Here is a 19,644-nt window from a genome sequence, read left to right on the forward strand (position 1 = left end):
CTCAAACTCACGGTGATCCGCCTGTCACTGCCTCTTGAGTGCTGGGATTAAAGGCGTGTGCCACCAAGCCCAGTCCTAGTCCCAGTTTTACATAAAATTAAACTGAGGGTTAAATTAGAGATCTGCCTAATGTAATACAATAAAGTATAAAAATACAGACCTGTAAAAAATAAGACTGACTTGGCCAGGCAGTGGTGGCGCATGCCTTTAATCACAGCACTTGGGAGGCAGAGGCTGGTGGATCACTGTGAGTTTGAGGCCAGCCTGGTCTACAAAGCGAGTCCAGGACAGCTAAGGCTACACAAAGAAACCCAGTCTTGCAAAAACCAAAACCAACCAACCAATCAAACAAAAAAAGACTGACTTTTTCCAGAAGATTATGGAACAATAGTAACTTACAGAGGCTATATACAGTTACCCAAAGTTATAGACCCATTTCAAGACAGTTATTTTGAAGCACTTAAAATATTACTTAGTGGGCCGGGTGTGGTGGTGCACGCCTTTAATCCCAGCACTCGGGAGGCAGAGGCAGGCAGATCACTGTGAGTTCAAGGCCAGACTGGTCTACAAAGGGAGTCCAGGACAGCCAAGGCTACACAGAGAAACCCTGTCTCAAAAAACCAAAAAAAAACCAACCAACCAACCAAACAAAAAATATTACTTAGTGGGCTGGGCGTGGCAGCACATGCCTTTAATCCCAGCTCTTGGGAGGCAGAGGCAGAGGCAGGCAGAGGCCAGCCTTGTCTACAAAGTGAGTCTAGCCAAGGCTACACAAAGAAACCTTGTCTTGAAGAACCCATTTAGTACGTTTATGTTTTAATGTATATCCTTTTTCTGAGGAAAAAAAAAAAGAAGTCAAGGTTAGTTTGACCTCGAGCTCCAAAAGGGCTTTTCTAGTTTTAGTTGTTGATACTTGAAGAATATAGATGTTATTAAAGTAGCAGAAGTGGAAATGTCTGCCTCAAGGCCAGGGATTTGAACTTAGACTTGAATAGGAACAAACAGCCTTTGAAATACACATTTAAGTCCCTACATGGTGGTGTACAACTTGGGAAGCAGAGGCAGGTAGATTTCTGTGAATTCAAGGCCAGTCACGGCTACATAGTGGGGTCCTGAGCCTGATAAACAGTTACCCATTTCACTTCTGTTTACTTGGTGACCTTTAGGAACTCAGTATTTGCATATACTTGCTCAGCTCTCTGATGATCAGGATGCCTCCTCACATCCCTTTACAGGTCATGAAAACTGTGAACTGGCTGGCTACCAATAGTGTAGTCTTTAGAGGCTAACCCTCATGGCAAAGGGTAACAGTGAAATGAAAACATTTTATTGGATTAACTCTCAATCAAATTTATATGATGCCTTTTCTTTCTTTCTTTCCTTCTTTTTGAGCCAGGGTCTTGTTATGAAGCTCTGAATAGCGTGGAACACAAGAGCCTCCTGCCTCAGTCTCCTAAATGCTAGGATTACAGATGTATAAGGCTACAAAAATCAGAAGTGACCTCAAACAAGATGACCTCAAACTCCTTATCTTTCTGCTTTTATTATAGTTGTGTGATTTCTCACCTGCCTAACTTTTACTCATCTATTTCCTCAGATGTGCAAAGTACCAAACACTACATGTTTTACTCAGGCCGAAAGAGCTGTCAAAGTGGCAGTCCCTCCTTCTGCCCCAGCCTGTGGCAGCCCTGAGATACCACTACAAGAGCTGTCCATCATGGTTGCACCTTCTTTTCCACTTCAACAGGTGGCCATCTTGAGATGCGGCCTCAGGAGTTGTCCATGGTGGCGGCTCCGCCTGCTCTCCAGCCTCCTGCTCTCCAGCCTCCTGGAGCAGCTCCCCAGGGATAGCACCTCCCCTGGGATTGCGCCTCAGCTAAAGCTACTTGTGGCCTGGAGAGTCTTTCCATCCTAATCCATGGGTTTGACGCAGGGAAAAGAGGGTGAAAAAGAAAGCCACCAATCCCTGGGATCCCCACTTAAAATCCTACCAATCGCATTCTGAAAATCTCTGCCCTCATACTGGGCGTGGTGGCGCACGCCTGTAATCACTCAGGGAGGCAGAGGCAGGCTGATCACTGTGAGTTCCAGGCCAGCCTGGTCAACAGAGGAAGGCCAGGATAGCCAAGCCTACACAGAAACAACGCTGTCTTAGGGAGAGGAAAAAAGAAAGAAAGAAAGAAAGAAAGAAAGAAAGAAAGAAAGAAAGAAGACAAGAATTACATTGGCTGGCGTAGCACAAGAGACCCCGAGTTCAGTCTGCAACACCACATCAATGGCCATATTGGCACACAGGCCTGCAATACCAGAACTCCAGAGGCGACAGCGGGGGCATTCAGGGTTCAGCACCATCCTTTGCCGCAGCCAATTCCTCGTCAATCTGCGTCACACAAGCGCCTGTCTCAGAACAACTAGCCTTCTGCATGAGTTGACATCACTGCTTCTTTTAAAACTCCATCCGTTACACAAGTTCTTTGGCCAGCGGCACTTCTAAAGTGGTGGCAGCAGTGGAAGTGACAGTTGCCATTTCATCACCAACGTTCTAAAACATATTTTTCACACTTAAATCGCCTCTAGTCAATTCAATTTCCATGACCAATTCAGTTGATTCACCTTGAATACTTCTATTTTTCCTATAGTTAATTTTGTTTTATGTTGTGAAGTACTGGTGTATCTTTGCTGTATCTTTCTCAGAGACCACAGGTCGTAAGTGTCACCCAACACCCGACTATACAATATATATATTTTTAAAAATCGATGTTGGAAGTAACTTGCATCAAGGAATATCGTAAAACTACCTGTTAAAAAACATTTCTCAGCCGGGCGTGGTGGCGCACGCCTTTAATCCCAGCACTCGGGAGGCAGAGGCAGGCGGATCACTGTGAGTTCGAGGCCAGCCTGGTCTACAAAGCTAGTTCAGGACAGCCAAGGCTACACAGAGAAACCCTGTCTCGAAAAACAAAAACAAAAACAAAACCCAGAAACAAACAAACAAACAAAAAACCCAAAAACAAACAAACAAACAAAACCCCCCACATTTCTCTACAAACTTAGGTGCGCTGAAGAACCGCATCGGCTTAAATACATATTCTGATTCAGTAAATTTGGTTGGATCTCTGTAATTTGCATTTTTCTCTAGCGACCGGAGAAAAGCCAATGCCGCTTGCTGGTGGGCCCACTTTGAGAAGCAAAGAGTTACGGAAAAAAGACTGAGCAAAAGGCAATCGCTTCATAACATATATTGCAGAGTGTTAAATAAAAATGTGGCTCGGATGTTGCCAGCGGAGCTCTTGTCCTGCCTCAAAATCATGCCTTTTCGGCTCCATCTCCCATCCCTGTCCAGCTCAAGACCCCACCTCCTTCGGGCACTAAGAACCCAACCATCCACAGTCCGAGCAACGGAAGACGGGACCAGTTAACAAAGGAAGAATTGCACTTACTAGTCTAAGAGCCTAGCGATTAGACGAAATTCGGTCAGGAGCTTCTTTCACACCACAAGGAAAAATTCAAAATTAAAATTGGCCGAGGAGCGGCCAATCGTAGACAAGGTCTCTACAGGGTTCGTTATCCTGAAAGGCTCAAAGCCCAGTCTGGATTACGATTGGCTGAGAGCGCAACACATCCTGGCCAATCGGAACTGAGGCGCTTCTAGTATGAAAAAGGGAAAGGCAGGCGAGAAGGGGCGGGGAGGCCGCAGAGAAAAGAAGGTGTGTCACGTCGCCTGGGGCCGGCAGTGGGGAGCTCTTATGTCATTGGCTGCTGCCGCTTCCGAGTGCACCAATCGCAAACTCTTTCCCAAGTATGAACTTGAAAGTAGAGAACAGAAGGCAGCCAATGGAAAAAAAATAACTTACACAGCAGCCAATCCGCCTGCGGCGTTTTGTGTCTTTGCCCAACAGGAAAGTGCGTTTCATAAGGAGGGGCGTTACCCAATCGCCAATGGGCGGGCGTCGGCGGAACGGACCAGCCAATGGGCGCGAGACGTTGGGTGACAGCTGCCCAATAGAGACCCAGCGTGCTAGCACGGGTTGCCGCTTAAGCGCCTCCGCGGTCTGAGGAATGTCAACTATTCAACATGGAGGCGGAGGTCGATAAGCTGGAACTGATGGTGAGTGAAGAGTGCAGGAAATCTACTGGGTAGTTAATTTTCTCCACCAGAGGCCTAGAAGGTGAGGCGCAATTTGGAGTCGCCGGAAGCTGGGTGGTGGAGGCTGGGATCCGAATGGAGTTCCTTTTTTTTTTTTTTAAATCTGCACGGAAGGGAGCCACCGCCGCCTTGGTCTCTTAACCGCCGCGGGGGAAGGGGTTACATCCGGGGAACTCGTGAGGGAAATGGCGGGAGATGTTGAGGGTGTGGGGCCCTTTGTAATTCCTCGGTCCTCGCTTTCACTTCCACCGGCTCCGGGAGCCGCACCCCGTACGGACCCCGTCTCATGAAATTTCCACCTTTCTCCGCCTGATGCGAACGGAACGGCCTTTAAAAGCTCGGAGGAGGAGGAGAAGAGAGGTCGCTCGCGGTTTCCGAAAGCGGGGGTGATGAGGTGGGGGCAGAAGTGTAGGGGCGCCGAGAAAATCAGGCTCCACCGTTCACCTCCGCGCCGGCGAGCTGGGACGCTCTGAAAGAGGACGCTAGACTTGCACGAGAAACTTCCACCGAGGTCCCGCAGAGCCGGCTCTGTGCTGCTCGGAGGTGGCGTGGGAGATGGGGGTGGGGGGCGGCGAGCGGCGGGGACCGAGCCTGGAGCTCCTAACGGGAGCGCGCGCGGCATCGCCTGGCCAGGCCGGCTGCTGCTGCCCGGTGCCCGCTTTCTTTCTTCTGTGGTGGGTGAAGCCAGGACCTCGGACCTCGGCGGCCGCTGGGGGAGTCGGGCGGGCACTGGGCGTCCAGCCGAGGGGCCTCCTAGTCCTCAGTGAGGGTTTTCCCATCACTCTTGTCTTTATTCCCGCCCTCCCATCCTTGCAGCGCCCGCTTGATCGCCGCGCCTTTTTTCTTAGTTTTCTTGTTCTGCCTTCAGTCTTCTTTTGCGTGGTCACTTTTCTTCCAGATTGGAATAACTTCCTCAAAAATACAGCGTGTGAAGGAATCATTGAGCATCCCCTCCCTTTAAGTAATAAGATTAATATTAAAAAGTAAGACACTTCTTTCTTCATCCGTAATCTGCCCTTTTTCCCTCTGCTTAGGTAGTCCAAGGACATCTTGAGTCTCTAACTTCTGTCTTGCAAAGGACTTTAGGGTGTACCTGGAAGGTAGCGAGTACTACCCCACCTCCCCCATCCCCACCCCCCAAAGAGTGAGGCCTGGGTTTCTTTTCCCTTGCGTTAATGAATTCAGGTGTTTCAAACACGTTTTATTAGAAAGCTTTCAGTTGCTTTTAACATTGTATTTTAAACTTTCTTTGTGGATGTAGCATGGGGATGGAAGGGGGCTGGGAAGGTGAGAATTTTCTGCAACTTTCCAAATACTGAAAAATGAATATTTGACTTAAGGACTTTGTGTGTGTGTGTTGGGGGGGGGCGTATTATTACTTTAAACAAAATACACCCAAAATGTTAAATATCCTGGTTAGAGTCTATTAATAGGCATGCGAATTCTCTTCTTCTCACACAGAGTGAATTCCTTCCTTTGGAATAGGTGGAGATAGTTTTACTTGGTAGAAGCTAATTCTGTTTTTACCAGGTTGTTTTCTTTAGTTGGTTGATCAATTTCTGAGCTTTATCTACCTTTTCTATAACAATCAATACACAGGCTTTAAAAAAATATTGAGCATATTATCCTTTGTTATTGTTTGTTTGTTTTTCGAGACAGGGTTTCTCAGTGTGTACCTGCCTGTCCTGGACTCACTCTGTAGACCAGGCTGGTCTCGAATTCACAGGGATCTGCCTGCCTCTGCCTCCCGAGTGCTGGGATTAAAGGCCTACGCCACCACACCCGGCTAAGCATAGTATTTTAAGTAAAGAACAAGTAAACGTCTTGCAAAAAGTCAGTCTTAGGAAGTTATGAAGTCTCTCATCTTTGACATTTTTAGATATATAACGGTAGCTTTAAAATTTCCTTTTGCAGAGGATGAAAGGAAAGCAGCCTTCCCTTTGTGACACTTCCTTAAGCACATTCATGGTAGCATTTACATTTTCCAAGTTACTGATTTTTTTTCTCAAAATCAAGGGCTTGAAAACATTTTTATCATGATTTTCAATATAAACTGCTTTTTATTGACTAGACAGCAAAAGACATCTCATCTTGCCACATTCCTTTAAAAAAAAGTATCTGTAAACTATGTTGTTTCTAAGCCACAGATAAATAAATGGTCTCTTGTGCAATCTTCTGTTATTAGGTCTTTGATTTGTTAAGGAGGCCTTGGATATATAATAGGAGTGCATACTGCTTAACTTTCTAAAGGCAGCAGTTATTTTCAGCAGTTATCTTAACTCTGTGAAAAGTCTAGTAGTCTTAATGAATTTTTTGACATTTTTCTTGTGTTGACCTCTAATTTAGAAAATTTCATGTGCCCTTTAAACATTTGTCTTTAAAACTCAATGCTTGGTTAGCAGACTTAAATATTCCCAAATTTGAGTTCCATGGCCCAGGATTTGTGGATAAGTATCCTAGCTATTCTATTTTCTAGCAGGCTTTAGTCTGTCTAAGTAGCTGAACTGGACCATTTAAAGGAAGGTCAGTGACAATAGTGGAAACGTATTTTTGCATCAGTTGACATTGCTGATGGTGGAGTAAGCTCACTGTAGGTTACTCTTTGGTCTCTAACATTTCCCCTTCACTTAGTGAGTGGTGCTTGCCTCCTGCCCTCTTTTTGTAATACCACTTGGGATTGGTCACGAAAGGTAGTGTAACGGGATACTTGGATTCTGTTTCTTGGTTTGCCTTTGTCTTTTAAGGAAAGTTATTTTATCCCTCTCTTTGTTTTCTTGATGTCTCTAAGTTTGAAGGGAATGCATGTGCCTTTCTTCACTACATAGGGTATTTTAAGAGTTAAACTGAAATATTAAAGATCCTCTAGCCTAGGCTAGGCTGAGTTAGCATCCTGTCTAGAACATGCTGGTGTCCTGACACACTCTTCCCTTCTTATAATAGCCCTCAATAAGCCCTTGGATTAAAGAGGCACCAGATTTAAGTACTGTGGGTGCATGTGTGTGTGCACCTGCATTAGATTCTGTAGAGATACTTGGGTATATAGAGTTGATTCTTTTGTTTTTTTGAGACAGGGTTTCTCTGTGTAGCCTTGGCTGTCCTGAACTCGCTTTGTAGACCAGGCTGGCCTCCAACTCACAGTGATCCACCTGCCTCTGCCTCCCAAGCGCTGGGATTAAAGGTGTGCACCACCACTGCCCAGCCTGTTTTTTTTTTGTTGTTGTTGTTGTTTACTTTATGAATATGAATGTTTTGCCTGTATTTACATGTGTGCCTGGTGTCTCAGGAGGTCAGAAGAGGGCATTGGAACTCTTGAAACTGTTACGGATGATTTTGAGGTGCCAAGTGGGTGCTAGGAAACTAACCCAAGAATCAGCAAGAACGGGTGTTCTTAACCACTGAATCATCTATCCGGTCCTTTTCTTTTTTCTTTCTTTCTTTCTTTTTTTTTTCGAGACTGGGTTTCTCTGTGTAGCCCTGGCTGCCCTACACTTGCTTTGTAGACCAGGCTGGCCTTGATGTCACAGTGATCTGCCTGCCTCTGCCTCCGAGTGCTGGGATTAAAGGCCTGGGCCACTAGGCCGGGCTTCATTTCTTTTCTTTGAAGTAATTAATTACTCAAATGCCTTGCTTTTTATGGTAGGTAGCCAATTGCTTTGGAAGGGGAATTAACCAACATTATATTTCAGCAGAGAACAGACATATTTTTTCACACATTTGCCTCAGTAGTAATTGCAGCTGATTTTGTTAATATCAACCCTAAAGTATTTACTGATGGCCATGTTAATTTAATTACTAAAGGCTCAGGACATATTACAACATTCCTGAATGCTACTACTTGAAGATTAGTCATTCAAAGCCAATGATCACTTTGGGATTTAAGTCTTTTGTCCTTCAAAAAATAAACCTTGGTATAAATGTTTTTAGGTTTTGGATGTCTTCCGACAAAATGGCAACTCAACTTTAAAGTCCTTGCACACTGAAACTTACATTCCTTTCCTGCTCACTACTGCTGACGACTGCTCTGACTTTATTGCACTACTGTACTTTACAGCTAGCAGTGCAATAGTATTGTCAAAGCATCCGAAAGCAGGTTGCACACCTTTTTTGGTTCTTGTTTTATAGTGTTTGTGAAAATTGTTCTATAACTTTCAGTGCTGAAAACTGTATAGTTTTGTTACTGTGTATAATTTTCAAAATTGTTTGAAATAATTTATTATAATTTATGAAAATTATTATAAAAGTCATCATTTGAAAAAACCTTAACATTAAAAATTCATTACTGTATTGCACTGAAAAGTCATTACTGTATGTTTAAAGTCATGACTGCTCTAAATGAATAGTACTTTGTAATTTGCTTCTTTTTGTAATAGACTTGGATGGGTTCTGGCAACACTTAGGTCTTGTTAGGTTGTATGAGTTGGTAAGTGATAAACAATCTCTCACATCTATTTGCTATGGCAACACATTAAATCTTCGCGTTCATTTTGGTACTATATAGGAAATGTTTACACGTAAAACTTAGGGAGGAGATGCCTAGCCCCACAAGTAGTTCACAGCCACGTGTAAATCCTGCTCCAGGGGATTCGATGCTGTTACAAGTGCTTAGTTATTGTAATTATAAGATATAAAGCATCACTTTTTAAAAAACCTTTTATCGAATCTTTGTGAATTTCACATCATGCACCCCAATCCTACTTGTCTCCCCATCCCTTGGTATCCGCCCTCTGCCCTTGTAACCTCCCCCTCAAAAGAAAATAAGATGAAATAGAATGAAAAGAAAAAAAGAAATCTTGTGGAAGCTGTGGTGTGTCACACAGTATACCATTTTGTCCATACAAAGTCATCACTTTGGGTAATGAGTTTTAATGTAGTTTTGCATAAGTAAAACTAAAAGTTTAAGTGTACACTATGATGAGTTTTGGCAAATGTATATAGTCATGTAACTACTCCACTACTAAGATATAAAACATTTCATTATATTGAAAGCCCCTCTGGGGTTTCTTATGAGTAGACTAACCGTGTCTGCCTTTTTGCACTTACTGTAATTGCTGTTGTCATTTTACCTTTGTTGCATGCATTAACAGTTGATTTGTTTTTATTGCTGAATAGTATTCCATTGTATAAAATCTGACATTGTTTCTTGGATTGTTTCCAGGCTTTGGCTGTTTTGAATAAAGTTGTTGGAAGCATTGAGTGTCTTTGCCTGCACATATTTATTTCTTTTGTAAAAATACTGAGAAATGGGATTACTACTGTGAATTTATGTTTGGTTTTGTAAGAAATTGCTAAAATCAGATGAGTGGTGGTGGCATATGCCTTTAATCCTTAGCACTTGGGAGGTAAGTACAGGCAGATCTCAGGGTTTGAGACCAGTCTGGTCTACAGAGTGAGTTCCAGGACAGCAAAAGCTACCCAGAAAAAGCCTGTCTTGGAAAAAAAAGGTGGGTGGTGGTGGTGCACGCCTTTAATCCCAGCACTTGGGAGGTAGAGGCAGGTGGATCTCCGTGAGTTCAAGGCCAGCCTGGTCTACAGAGCGAGTTGCAGGACAGCCAAGGCTACATAGAGAAACCCTATGGGGGGGAGAAAGAAAAAAAAATCTTTTCCATGGTCCCCTTAATGATATTGAATATTTTTTATGAGTTTATTTTCAGCTGATGTATCTTTAATGTCTTCTTTGACATCCATGCATGGTACATGCACATACGTGCATCCACATAAACAATGGACACATGATATGTTTTTTTCTCAATTCAAGTTCGCAGCACCTAGGTTGGGCAGCTTGCAATTGTCTGCAATTCCAACTTCAGAGGATCCTATCTTCTGGCCTCTGTGGGCTCCTTAACATATATGGCAAAGACAAACAGGCATACACAAACATATGTAAATTTAAAAGAATTTTTTTGGTAAATTATTTTATATGTTTATGTGTATGTGCTTGCTTGAGTTTATGTCCATCACATGCCAGAAGGGTTTTGGATCTTCTGAAACTGGAGTTGCAGATGGTTGAGTCGTGTGTGTGCTGAGAAGTGTGAACAAAGCTAGATTCTCTGCAAGAGTAGTAAGCTCGCTCTCGCTCTTATTTATTTATTTTGTTTTTCCTAGATAGGGTCTCTCTGTGTAGCTTTGGCTGTCCTGGACTTACTGTGTAGGCCAGGATGGCCTCAAACTCACAGAGATCTGTCTGCTTCTGCCTCCCAAGTGCTGGGACTAAAAGCCTGTGACACTGTGATTGGCTCCCAAATTAAATTGTAACACGATTTAACACGTGTATGTGTAGTGGTGCACGTGCCCTGGTGCATGTGGTAAGGTCAGGTTCAACTTGCATGAGTTCTTTGTTTACACCAGTTATGTGCTCAGGTGGGTGCAGCTTGATGAGGCATGTAAGAGGACTTGGGGTTCCTGACTCTAGCACTGCCTGAAAATAGGATAAGAGAGGCGCTCTAGAGGGGTAAACTGGAGGACTAGGATTTCAGGCTCATTTTTTAAGAAAAGTATTTTATTTGTTTATTTTAAGGTTTATTTATTATGTATACAGTACTCTGCCTGCATATGTGCCTGCACGCCAGAAGAGGGCACCAGATCTCACTACAGATGATTGTGAGCCACCACGTAGTTGCTGGGAATTGAACTTAGGACCTTGAGCCATCTCACCAGCACCTTCACCTGCTCAGTCATCTCGCCATCCAACTCAGCCTAGTTTTAAGTTTTAGTACAGTGCTATAGATATTGTTTGCTGCTTTATATACTTTTGCATTTTTTGTCTTTATATATACTTTTATATCTTCACAGTTTATAGAGTGTTTATTACATACTATTAAAATATTTAAAAATGTGAAAAGAATGGATAATTATGCTTACCAATACATTTTGTTTACTGAATAATGTATGTGTGCTGGTTTTTTTAGTTCCAGAAAGCTGATTCTGATTTGGATTACATTCAATATAGGCTGGAATATGAAATCAAGACTAATCACCCACCAGATTCAGCAGGAGAGGTAATTGGGAAATAAATAAATATTTTGTTCTATTAAGACAGGGTCTCAGCCAGGTGTGGTGGTGCATGCCTTTAATCTCAGCACTTCTCTCTTGAAATCCTCTCTTGAAAAAAAAAAACAACAACAACAACAACAAAAACCAAAATAAACAAAAAAAGACAGGGTCTCACTCACTACATAGCCCTGGCTGTCTGGAAGTCACTATGTAGGCTAGCTTGGCTTCAGTCTTACAAATAGCTGCCTGCCTCTGCCTCCTGAGTGCTGGCAACCACTATGCCCGGCTATTTTGTACAAACATTTTCTAGTAATATTTTTAATATTAATGTATTCTAAAAATTGCTAACTCCTAAGCTTTTCTTTTAAGCACTAGGTTTGTAGAGTCACAAAATCTTGTTTTGATGGAAGATTGCCCATGGTATACTGAAGCGATTATACTGATAACAAAATATGTGCTGACTTTTTTGTTTGGTTGATTGTTTCAAGACAGGGTTTCTCTGTGTAGCTTTGGCTGTCCTGGACTCACTTTGTAGACCAGGCTGGCTTCAAACTCACAGTAATCTGCCTGCCTCTGCCTCCTGAGTGCTGGGATTATAGGTGTGTGCCACCATGCCCGGCTGTGCTGACTTTTTAAAAACTGTTAATTAACTGGAAGGTACAAGCCAGGAGGAAATCTCTGAAGTGCTAAAACCCATGTTTCCCCTCCGAGAATTGTGGTTCTTATTTTTAGGGGAGAAGCCTGAATGGTCATGCTATTTGGAGAAAATGTTATGCTGTTAAGGTTGCTTAATTATAGATATGAACAGTGGTTTTTGCAGAAAATTATGTAATTTATTTTTTTCTCCCTTTCTTTCAATTTAACATAATCCAGGGTCTTCTGGGGGCGCAGGGGAAGAAGGCCTTTATCAGGCTCACCTGTAAGCAAGTCTGAGCATTTTAAAAATTTGTTTCTTGTTTTGTTTTGCTATTTTTGTTTTTCAAGACGAGGTTTCTGTGTGTAGCCCTGGCTGTCCTGGACTTGCTTTGTAGACCAGGCTGCCTGCCTCTGTTTCTCAAGTGTGTGCCACCTTATCTGGCTGAGCATTTTTTTTTTTTAAATGATTGATGGGGGATGGCCCAGCTCACTGAAGGCAGTGCCATTCTTGGGCAGGTGGCCTGGGTTATAAAGAAAGTAGGCTGAACGAGTGATGACAAGCAAGCCAGTAAGCAGTGCTCCTCTCTAGCCTCTGCTCCATCCCTGCATCAGCGCTGTTCTATACCGTATATCTTTCTTGTTTGTTTATTTCGAGTCAAGGTTTCTCTGTGTAATCTTGGCTGTCCTATACTCACTTTGTAGACCAGGCTAGTCTCGAACTTACAGAGATCCTCTTGCCTCTGCCTCCCGAGTGCTGGGACTAAAGGCATGCGCCACCATGCTGGGCTATCTCAGTGCATTTTCATCTTTCCAAATTTAACAAACTGTACTCATTAACCCTCTATCATCCTTTCTGCCCAACTCCAACCCCTATTCTACTCTTTTAAAAATATTTATTTATTTATCATCTATAGACAGTGATTTGCCTGCATGTACACCAGATCTCATAGATGATTGTGAGCCACCATGTGGTTGCTGGGAATTGAACTCAGGACCTCTGGAAGAGCAAGCAGTCAGTGCTCTTAACCGCTGAGCCATCTCTCCAGCCCCGCTGCCCATTCTACTCTTAACCTTGTAAATTTTACTACTCTAGAGTCCATATTTGTTCTTTTGTGATTGGCTGATTTTCACTCATAAATGTCTTCAAGACAACTAGATTATGGGCTTTCCAAGCAGGACCTATAACTTGAGTCCAAATCCTTGAATCCACAGTGGAAAGAGAGAATTTACTCTTGAGAATCATTCTGTGGCCTCTACTTGTCCAAGGTAGTATGTGTGTACTTACACACACACACACACACACACACACACACACACACACGAAACAACTCATCCATATTGTATCACTGTCAGAATTTCCTTTAAATTTTTTGTTTTTTTTTTTTTTTTTTTTTTTTTTTTTTTTTTTTTTTTTTTGGTTTTTCGAGACAGGGTTTCTCTGTGTAGCCTTGGCCATCATGGACTCGCTTTGTAGACCAGGCTGGCCTCGAACTCACAGCAATCCGCCTGCCTCTGCCTCCCGAGTGCTGGGATTAAAGGCATGCGCCACCACGCCCGGCCCCTTTAAATTTTTTGAAAGTTTATTATGATTTTGTGTGTGTGTGTGTGGTGTGTGTGTGTGTGTGTGTGTGTGTGTGTGTGTGTGTACAAACAAGGGTACGTCCTCTCCAGCTGGGTATGTTGGTGCACACCTTTATTCCCAGTACCTAGGAGGTAGAAGTAGGTAGCTTTCTCTCAGTTCTTGGTCAGCCTGGTCTACATAGCAAGTTTTAGGCCAACTACGGCTGCATAGTAAGACAGTAGTGACCAAATAAATTTATATTGTAGAGGTATTATAAATATTAACTGAAAATTAAGCTTAATTATCCCACAACATCATTTAATATATGTTAACTTTGGTTTTTTTCTGATGTAGAAAAATGCAGCTGCAATTTTAAAGGAATTATCAGCAATAAAGTCTCGATATCAATCTTTATGTGCACGCTTTAAGCCAGTTTCTGTTGAGCAAAAAGTGACTAAGAGCCGCATTCGTGCTACTTTGAACAAGACAATGACCATGATACAAGAGCTACAAAAGCAAACAGACCTAGAGGTAATGTCTTCAGTTGACAGATTGGATTTGTAAAGGCTTTTTAAAAATCTTATTCTGGTTTTTTGAGACAATTTTTTTTTTTTTTGTGTAGCCTTGGCTGTCCTGGAACTTGCTCTGTAGACCAGGCTGGCTTCCAACTCAGAGATCCATGTGCCTCTGCTTCCTGAGTGTTGGGATTAAAGGTGTACACCACTACCTGGCAGATTGGTCAAGTTTTAGTTGTGAATATTGTTTTAAAAAAATAAAACTACAATATGTTGTGCCATATCCATGCACAGTCTTCAGGCACTTAGAATTGACTGAGCTGGTGAGGGAATGAAGACAAGACAGACAGATACACAGAAATTCTGGGATTTGGTAGTCTGGACTCTCTAGAGAAGCCTCAGTCCTTTAGACGTGCAGTGGGTTTATTATAGAGTCGAGCAGGGAGGTATGGTTGTTGCATACAGCTGGCAAGGAGGCTGGGTTACATGTAGATAAACTAGGAGGCAAGATTGAGGTATACAGCTGGAGCAAGGAGAGAGGTTTAGCTAATGGGAGGAGTGGCCTCTATAGGGCAGCAGTTTTCACACCATAAATATCTGGTGAGTGAAAGCTGTGGTGAACATTTTCTGCCCACAATGTCAACATCTGTGCTTGGACATTCCTCCAAAGGTCTGAGCCCCTGGGGTCCTTGACATGGCCAGCTCATGTCAACAACACTCAGAATTTCAGTCACACGGGGCTTACTCTACTTTCTACAATGGTGGAATTTAAATGTAGTAGTCAACTTAAACTGATAGCAATAACAATTTCTTGATTCCCTAAAACTTAATTGCTCTTCTTTTTAGTAAAGTGAGAAAAAAGAAAAATTATGTAGATTTGACATGGTTAGTGAAAGGTGTACTGTCTTGGGTTTTGTAATAATGGCAGAAGAGAAAACGTAAACTTACTAATATTTAAAACAAAAAAGTGAGTTTCTTGGGGTTGTAGCACTAACTTGGACTCAAAGTGGTCCTCCTGCCTCAGACTCCTGAGTCCTGGAATTATAGGCATTTGTCACTGCACTGTAGTTCTGGTTAATATAGAACTAGTGTTTGATGCAAAGTCAGGTAGAGTGGTAAGTGGTGAATATCTACATTCCTAGCACTTGGGAAGTGGAGGCAGGAATGCCAAGATTTCAAGCTTAGCCTAGACTAAGGGGACACTGTCTCAAAAGAAAACAAAGCCACTGCCATCTGACACCAGCAATTTCATTCTAAAAGAGCTAAATTGGGGCCAGAGAGATGGCTCAGAGGTTAAGAGCACTGTCTGCTCTTCCAGAGGTCCTGAGTTCAATTCCCACAGGGTGGCTCACAACCATCTATGAGATCTGATACCTTCCGGCCTTCAGGTGTACAGGAAGGCAGAACACTATATACATAACAAATAAATGAATCTATGAAAAACAAAGCAAATCCCCACCCCAGCAGCAACAATAACAACAAAGAAGACCTCCTCCCCTCAAAAAGTTTTAGGCTAATCTGGTCTGTATGGTGAGTTCCAGAGCTAAGCAGTGAGGCCCTTTCTTTTTTCTCTTTTTAAAAAAAATTTATTTATTTTTGTTTATTTATTTATTTATTGGTTTTTTTGAGACCGGGTTTCTCTGTGTATCCTTGACTGTCCTGGACTCACTTTGTAGACCAGGCTGGCCTTGAACTCACAGCAATCTGTCTGCCTCTGCCTCCTGGGTGCTGGGATTAAAGGCGTGCGCCACCATGCCCAGCTAAAATTTATTTATTTTTAAAAGATTTTATTTTATTTATTTTATGTATGAGTGTTCCATCTGCATATATGCCTGCATGCCAGAAGAGGGCATCAGATTCCAGTATAGATGGTTGTGAGCCACCATATGGTTGAATTTAGGGCCTCTGGAAGAGCAGACAGTGCTCTTATCCGCTGAGCCATCTTTCCAGCTCCTTTATTTATTATGTCTACAGTGTTTTGCCTGCATTCTGTGTGCATGCCAGAAAAGGGCACCAGATCTTATTATAGATGGTTGTGAGCCACCATGTAGTTTCTGGGAATTGATCTCAGGATCTTTGGAAGAACAGGCAGTGTTCTTAACCTCTGGGCCATCTCTCTAGCCCAGGACCCTTTCTTAAAGAAAAACCCAACAACAAACTGATTAAGGCCAACCCTGGGCTATCAAGTAAGATCCTACCTCAGAAAACCGAAATGGACTGGAGATGAAGCTCAGTTAAGTAAGGTGCTTGTCTGATGTGGCGGAAGCCTCAGGTCAGCCTCCTGAACTACACAAAGTGGGCATGGTGCGCTTTGTGTGCTACCCCAGCACTCAGGAGGTCTGCAGAGTGAGTTCCAGGGCAGGGCTGCCCTGTCTCCAAAAGCCAATGAAACCAAAAGAATCCTTATGATTGTGAACTTCTGGCACAATGTAAAAAGACTCCTTAAATATGTTATATAAAACATCAGCTACTGAGCTAGGCACTAAGGATTTGAACTGAGAACTGAATGATTTACTAACATTTTTGTGTAGTGTCAAAGAAAAGTTGGTTGAGACAGAGGAGACTAGAAAGAACTAAAGAACAGATTGTCTGAATAAAGACCTTCAGTCTGGGCTGGAGAGATGGCTCAGGTGTTAGGAGCACTGGCTGCTCGTCCAGAGGTCCTGAGTTCAATTCCCAGCAACCACATGGTGGCTCCCAACCCTCTATAGTGAGATCCTGTGCCCTCTTCTGTCTGATGCTCTCTTCTGCCATGCTCATACATGCAAATAGAGTGCTTATATATGGCTCTGGGGTTTGACCCTCAGCATCACCAGAAAGATTTTTGGGAGAGCAGGGGAAAGGGGCACGTGTAGGATAGACTTTGTAAAAGAATTTCAAATTACAATTTTTTTTTTCAGTAATAGGGACACATGTTTGAGAATAAAGTCAAAGGCTCTACTTAACCAAAGATTTATTGAAGTGCCCTAAAATTACCTAAAAGGCTTTCGCATTGTCTTGTGAGCATGAAGAAAAACAAAATCTGGCTAAGGAAGATGGTTCTTTGTCTATGTGCAACAGAAAGTCAGACTGTCCTGCTACAGTCTTTACCAGTGACGCTGATTTCTCATTAGGAAAGGTCACAACGTTCTTGAATTAGCAAGAGTCAAAGGACATTTAAATTGGTAGTCAATAAATAAGGAGGCGAGAACAGAAAATAAAGTGGGGGAAAAAGGAATATATAGAAATGTCTAAGACATAGAAGCTTAAATGTACTCAATTATGTAGGTTATTACTAGAGGGAGAGATTTGTACTATAGCACAGCTGGGTATGGTGAGCATGTCTGTAAATGCAGTACTTGGAAGGCTCAGGCAGGATTGATGCGAATACTAGGACAGTGGCTACAGGGTGAGATTCTGTCTCAAAACAGACAAAAAGAAGTATCAAAACCTTTAGAAGAAAAATATAATAATTGGCAATAAGAAAGGCTTTAAAAGAGTGTATCGTATTTCATTGAAAGATGCTTTTTAAAAAGTCAGTGTTAAGAAGAAAAATCCCTACAGGGATTGGAGAGATGGCTGAGCAGTTAGAAGCACGTGCTGCTCTTGCAGAGTACCAAAGTTTGGTTCCCAGCATCCACATGGTAGCTTATATTTGTTCATAACTCCAGTTCCAGGTGTTTGAGACTCTGTGGCTTCCCAGGCACCTGTATTCATAGTATTTATTTACACAGACAAACAGACACACAAATAAAACTGCATTTATGTTTGTTTTAGGGAAAGGGTCTCTCTCTGTAGTCTTGGCTGTCCTTGAGCTTTCTATGTAAACCAGACTGGCCTTGAACTCACAGAGATTTACCTCCCTCAAATCATGGGCTACCATACCCAGCCAAAAAATAAAATTAAAAGGTAAAAACAAAGCCGGGCGTGGTGGCGCACGCCTTTAATCCCAGCACTCGGGAGGCAGAGGCAGGTGGATCGCTGTGAGTTCGAGGCCAGCCTGGTCTACAAAGCGAGTCCAGGATGGCCAAGGCTACACAGAGAAACCCTGTCTCGAAAACCAAAAAAAAAAAAAAAAAAAAAAAAAAAAAAAAAAAAAAGGTAAAAACAAAAGTTACTTCAAACTTCAGACTGATTCAGTTGGCCTTAATTCTAGGAAAGTTCTGAGAACTTTTGCCTAGTAATCCTAGGAATAACTAGGGTTTATTGAGAACATGTTCTACCACATTAATAGCCTGCCCTTGTTATGGAACAGAGGAATTCTGTGGCTGTTTGGTTGTATAGGAAGTGCTTATAATTTTATACATATGAACATGTTGGGCCAGTGTTGATCCATCAAACTAGCTGCATGGACAAATTAATGGGGTTCTGAGGTATTGGAGAACTAGGCTATCCAATAGCCACATACGGCTATATAAATTTAAATGTATTTACATAAACCTGAGAATTCAGTTCTTCATTTCCTGATGGGACAGTGCAGATGCAAATTGTTCCCAGCATTGTGGAAAGTTCTATTGGACAGAGCTACCCTGGAGATGCTGATTCTGTAGTTCTGGGATGTTCCAGATCTGGCTGTCTCTCTAGAGATGACCTATGTAATTAGGCCGGTTTGTAACTATTTCAGAAGTTGGACCTGTAGCTTGTGTTATTTTCCTGTATAACCTTTTTCTCAGCCAACCTTTTCGTGTTCTGTGAAAATCCTTTAGTGTTTATTTATCCCCTTTTGTTTTGGATCTTGCCCCTATCTGCTTTGAGTGGATAGTTACTTCTGTTTTTTACCATCTATTATTACCTATCAGGACTCTCTTTCTTCTTTTCCTTCTTTCTTTCCTTCCTTTGTAGCCTTGTCTGTCTTGGACTCACCTTGTAAACCAGGCTGGCCTCGAACTCACAAGAGCCGCCTGCCTCTGCCTCCCGAGTGCTGGGATTACAGGCGTGTAACACTGAACCCAGCTCCTTTTCTTTTCTTCTTCTTCTTTTTTTTTTTTCGACACAGGGTTTCTCTGTGTAGCCTTGGCCATCCTGGACTCACTTTGTAGACCAGGCTGGCCTCGAACTCACAACGATCCGCCTGCCTCTGCCTCTGTCTCCCGAGTGCTGGGATTAAAGGTGTGCGCCACTCCGCCCGGCCCAGCTCCTTTTCTCTTTTCCCCGAGACATGGTTTTTTGGTGTGTGTGTGTGTGTAGCCCTGGCTGGCTTTTCTAGGATTCAAACAGGTTGGCCTGCTTTTGCCTCTCAGGTGCTGGAATTCAAGGTGTGTGTCACCACTGCACAGCTTCTTACTTTTTTTCAGAATGTGTTTTGAGGTTCTTCAAAATTCAGCACAAGCTTATTTCTTTGGGAAAATTTCATACTATTTTGGTCCAAATCTCTTTTCCAAATGTGGTATCCAAATATTAGTTTTGTTAAGCAATAGCCCTTTATTGTTTGGTTTCTTGGTCTTGTTTGTACAGCCTAATTGCACGTTCTTTGAAAGTTCAACCATGGTATATAAATAGCCAAATAGCTATTGCTTTCCCTTGCCTTTCAAGTTTTATGATTATAGTATAAGCTTATGAAAAAGATGTGCAACAAAGCAAAACTTAACTCATTTAACAACCTTTGGAGACTTTTGCAATAAACCCTTTGTAACTTGTTTTCTAGCTCACTCTGCTGACCGAAGAAGAGAAGGCTGTGACAGAGCTATTAAAATCCCACGTGCCAGACTGATAAAGAGATGGAATTTTTAAAAGGAACTCTAATGGCGAAAAGATCAATTCCAGAGATTCAGCAAGATGTCTGGGCAGGGGGTGGGGATGGGGCTGATAAGGAAGAT

At 42.6% G+C, this 19,644-nt stretch overlaps 1 protein-coding gene across 1 annotated transcript; it reads left to right on the forward strand.

Annotated features, from left to right (window-relative positions):
• The first annotated feature begins 3,980 nt into the window (after positions 1–3,980).
• Ska2 (spindle and kinetochore associated complex subunit 2) lies at positions 3,981–19,644 on the forward strand. Its single transcript, XM_051158224.1, has 4 exons — positions 3,981–4,108; positions 11,053–11,142; positions 13,689–13,865; positions 19,473–19,644. The coding sequence occupies exons 1-4, from the start codon at positions 4,076–4,078 to the stop codon at positions 19,536–19,538; spliced, it is 366 nt and encodes a 121-aa protein (XP_051014181.1). The 5' UTR covers positions 3,981–4,075; the 3' UTR covers positions 19,539–19,644.

Source organism: Acomys russatus, chromosome 16 (genome assembly GCF_903995435.1).
Source record: "Acomys russatus chromosome 16, mAcoRus1.1, whole genome shotgun sequence".
Lineage (NCBI taxonomy): Eukaryota > Metazoa > Chordata > Mammalia > Rodentia > Muridae > Acomys > Acomys russatus.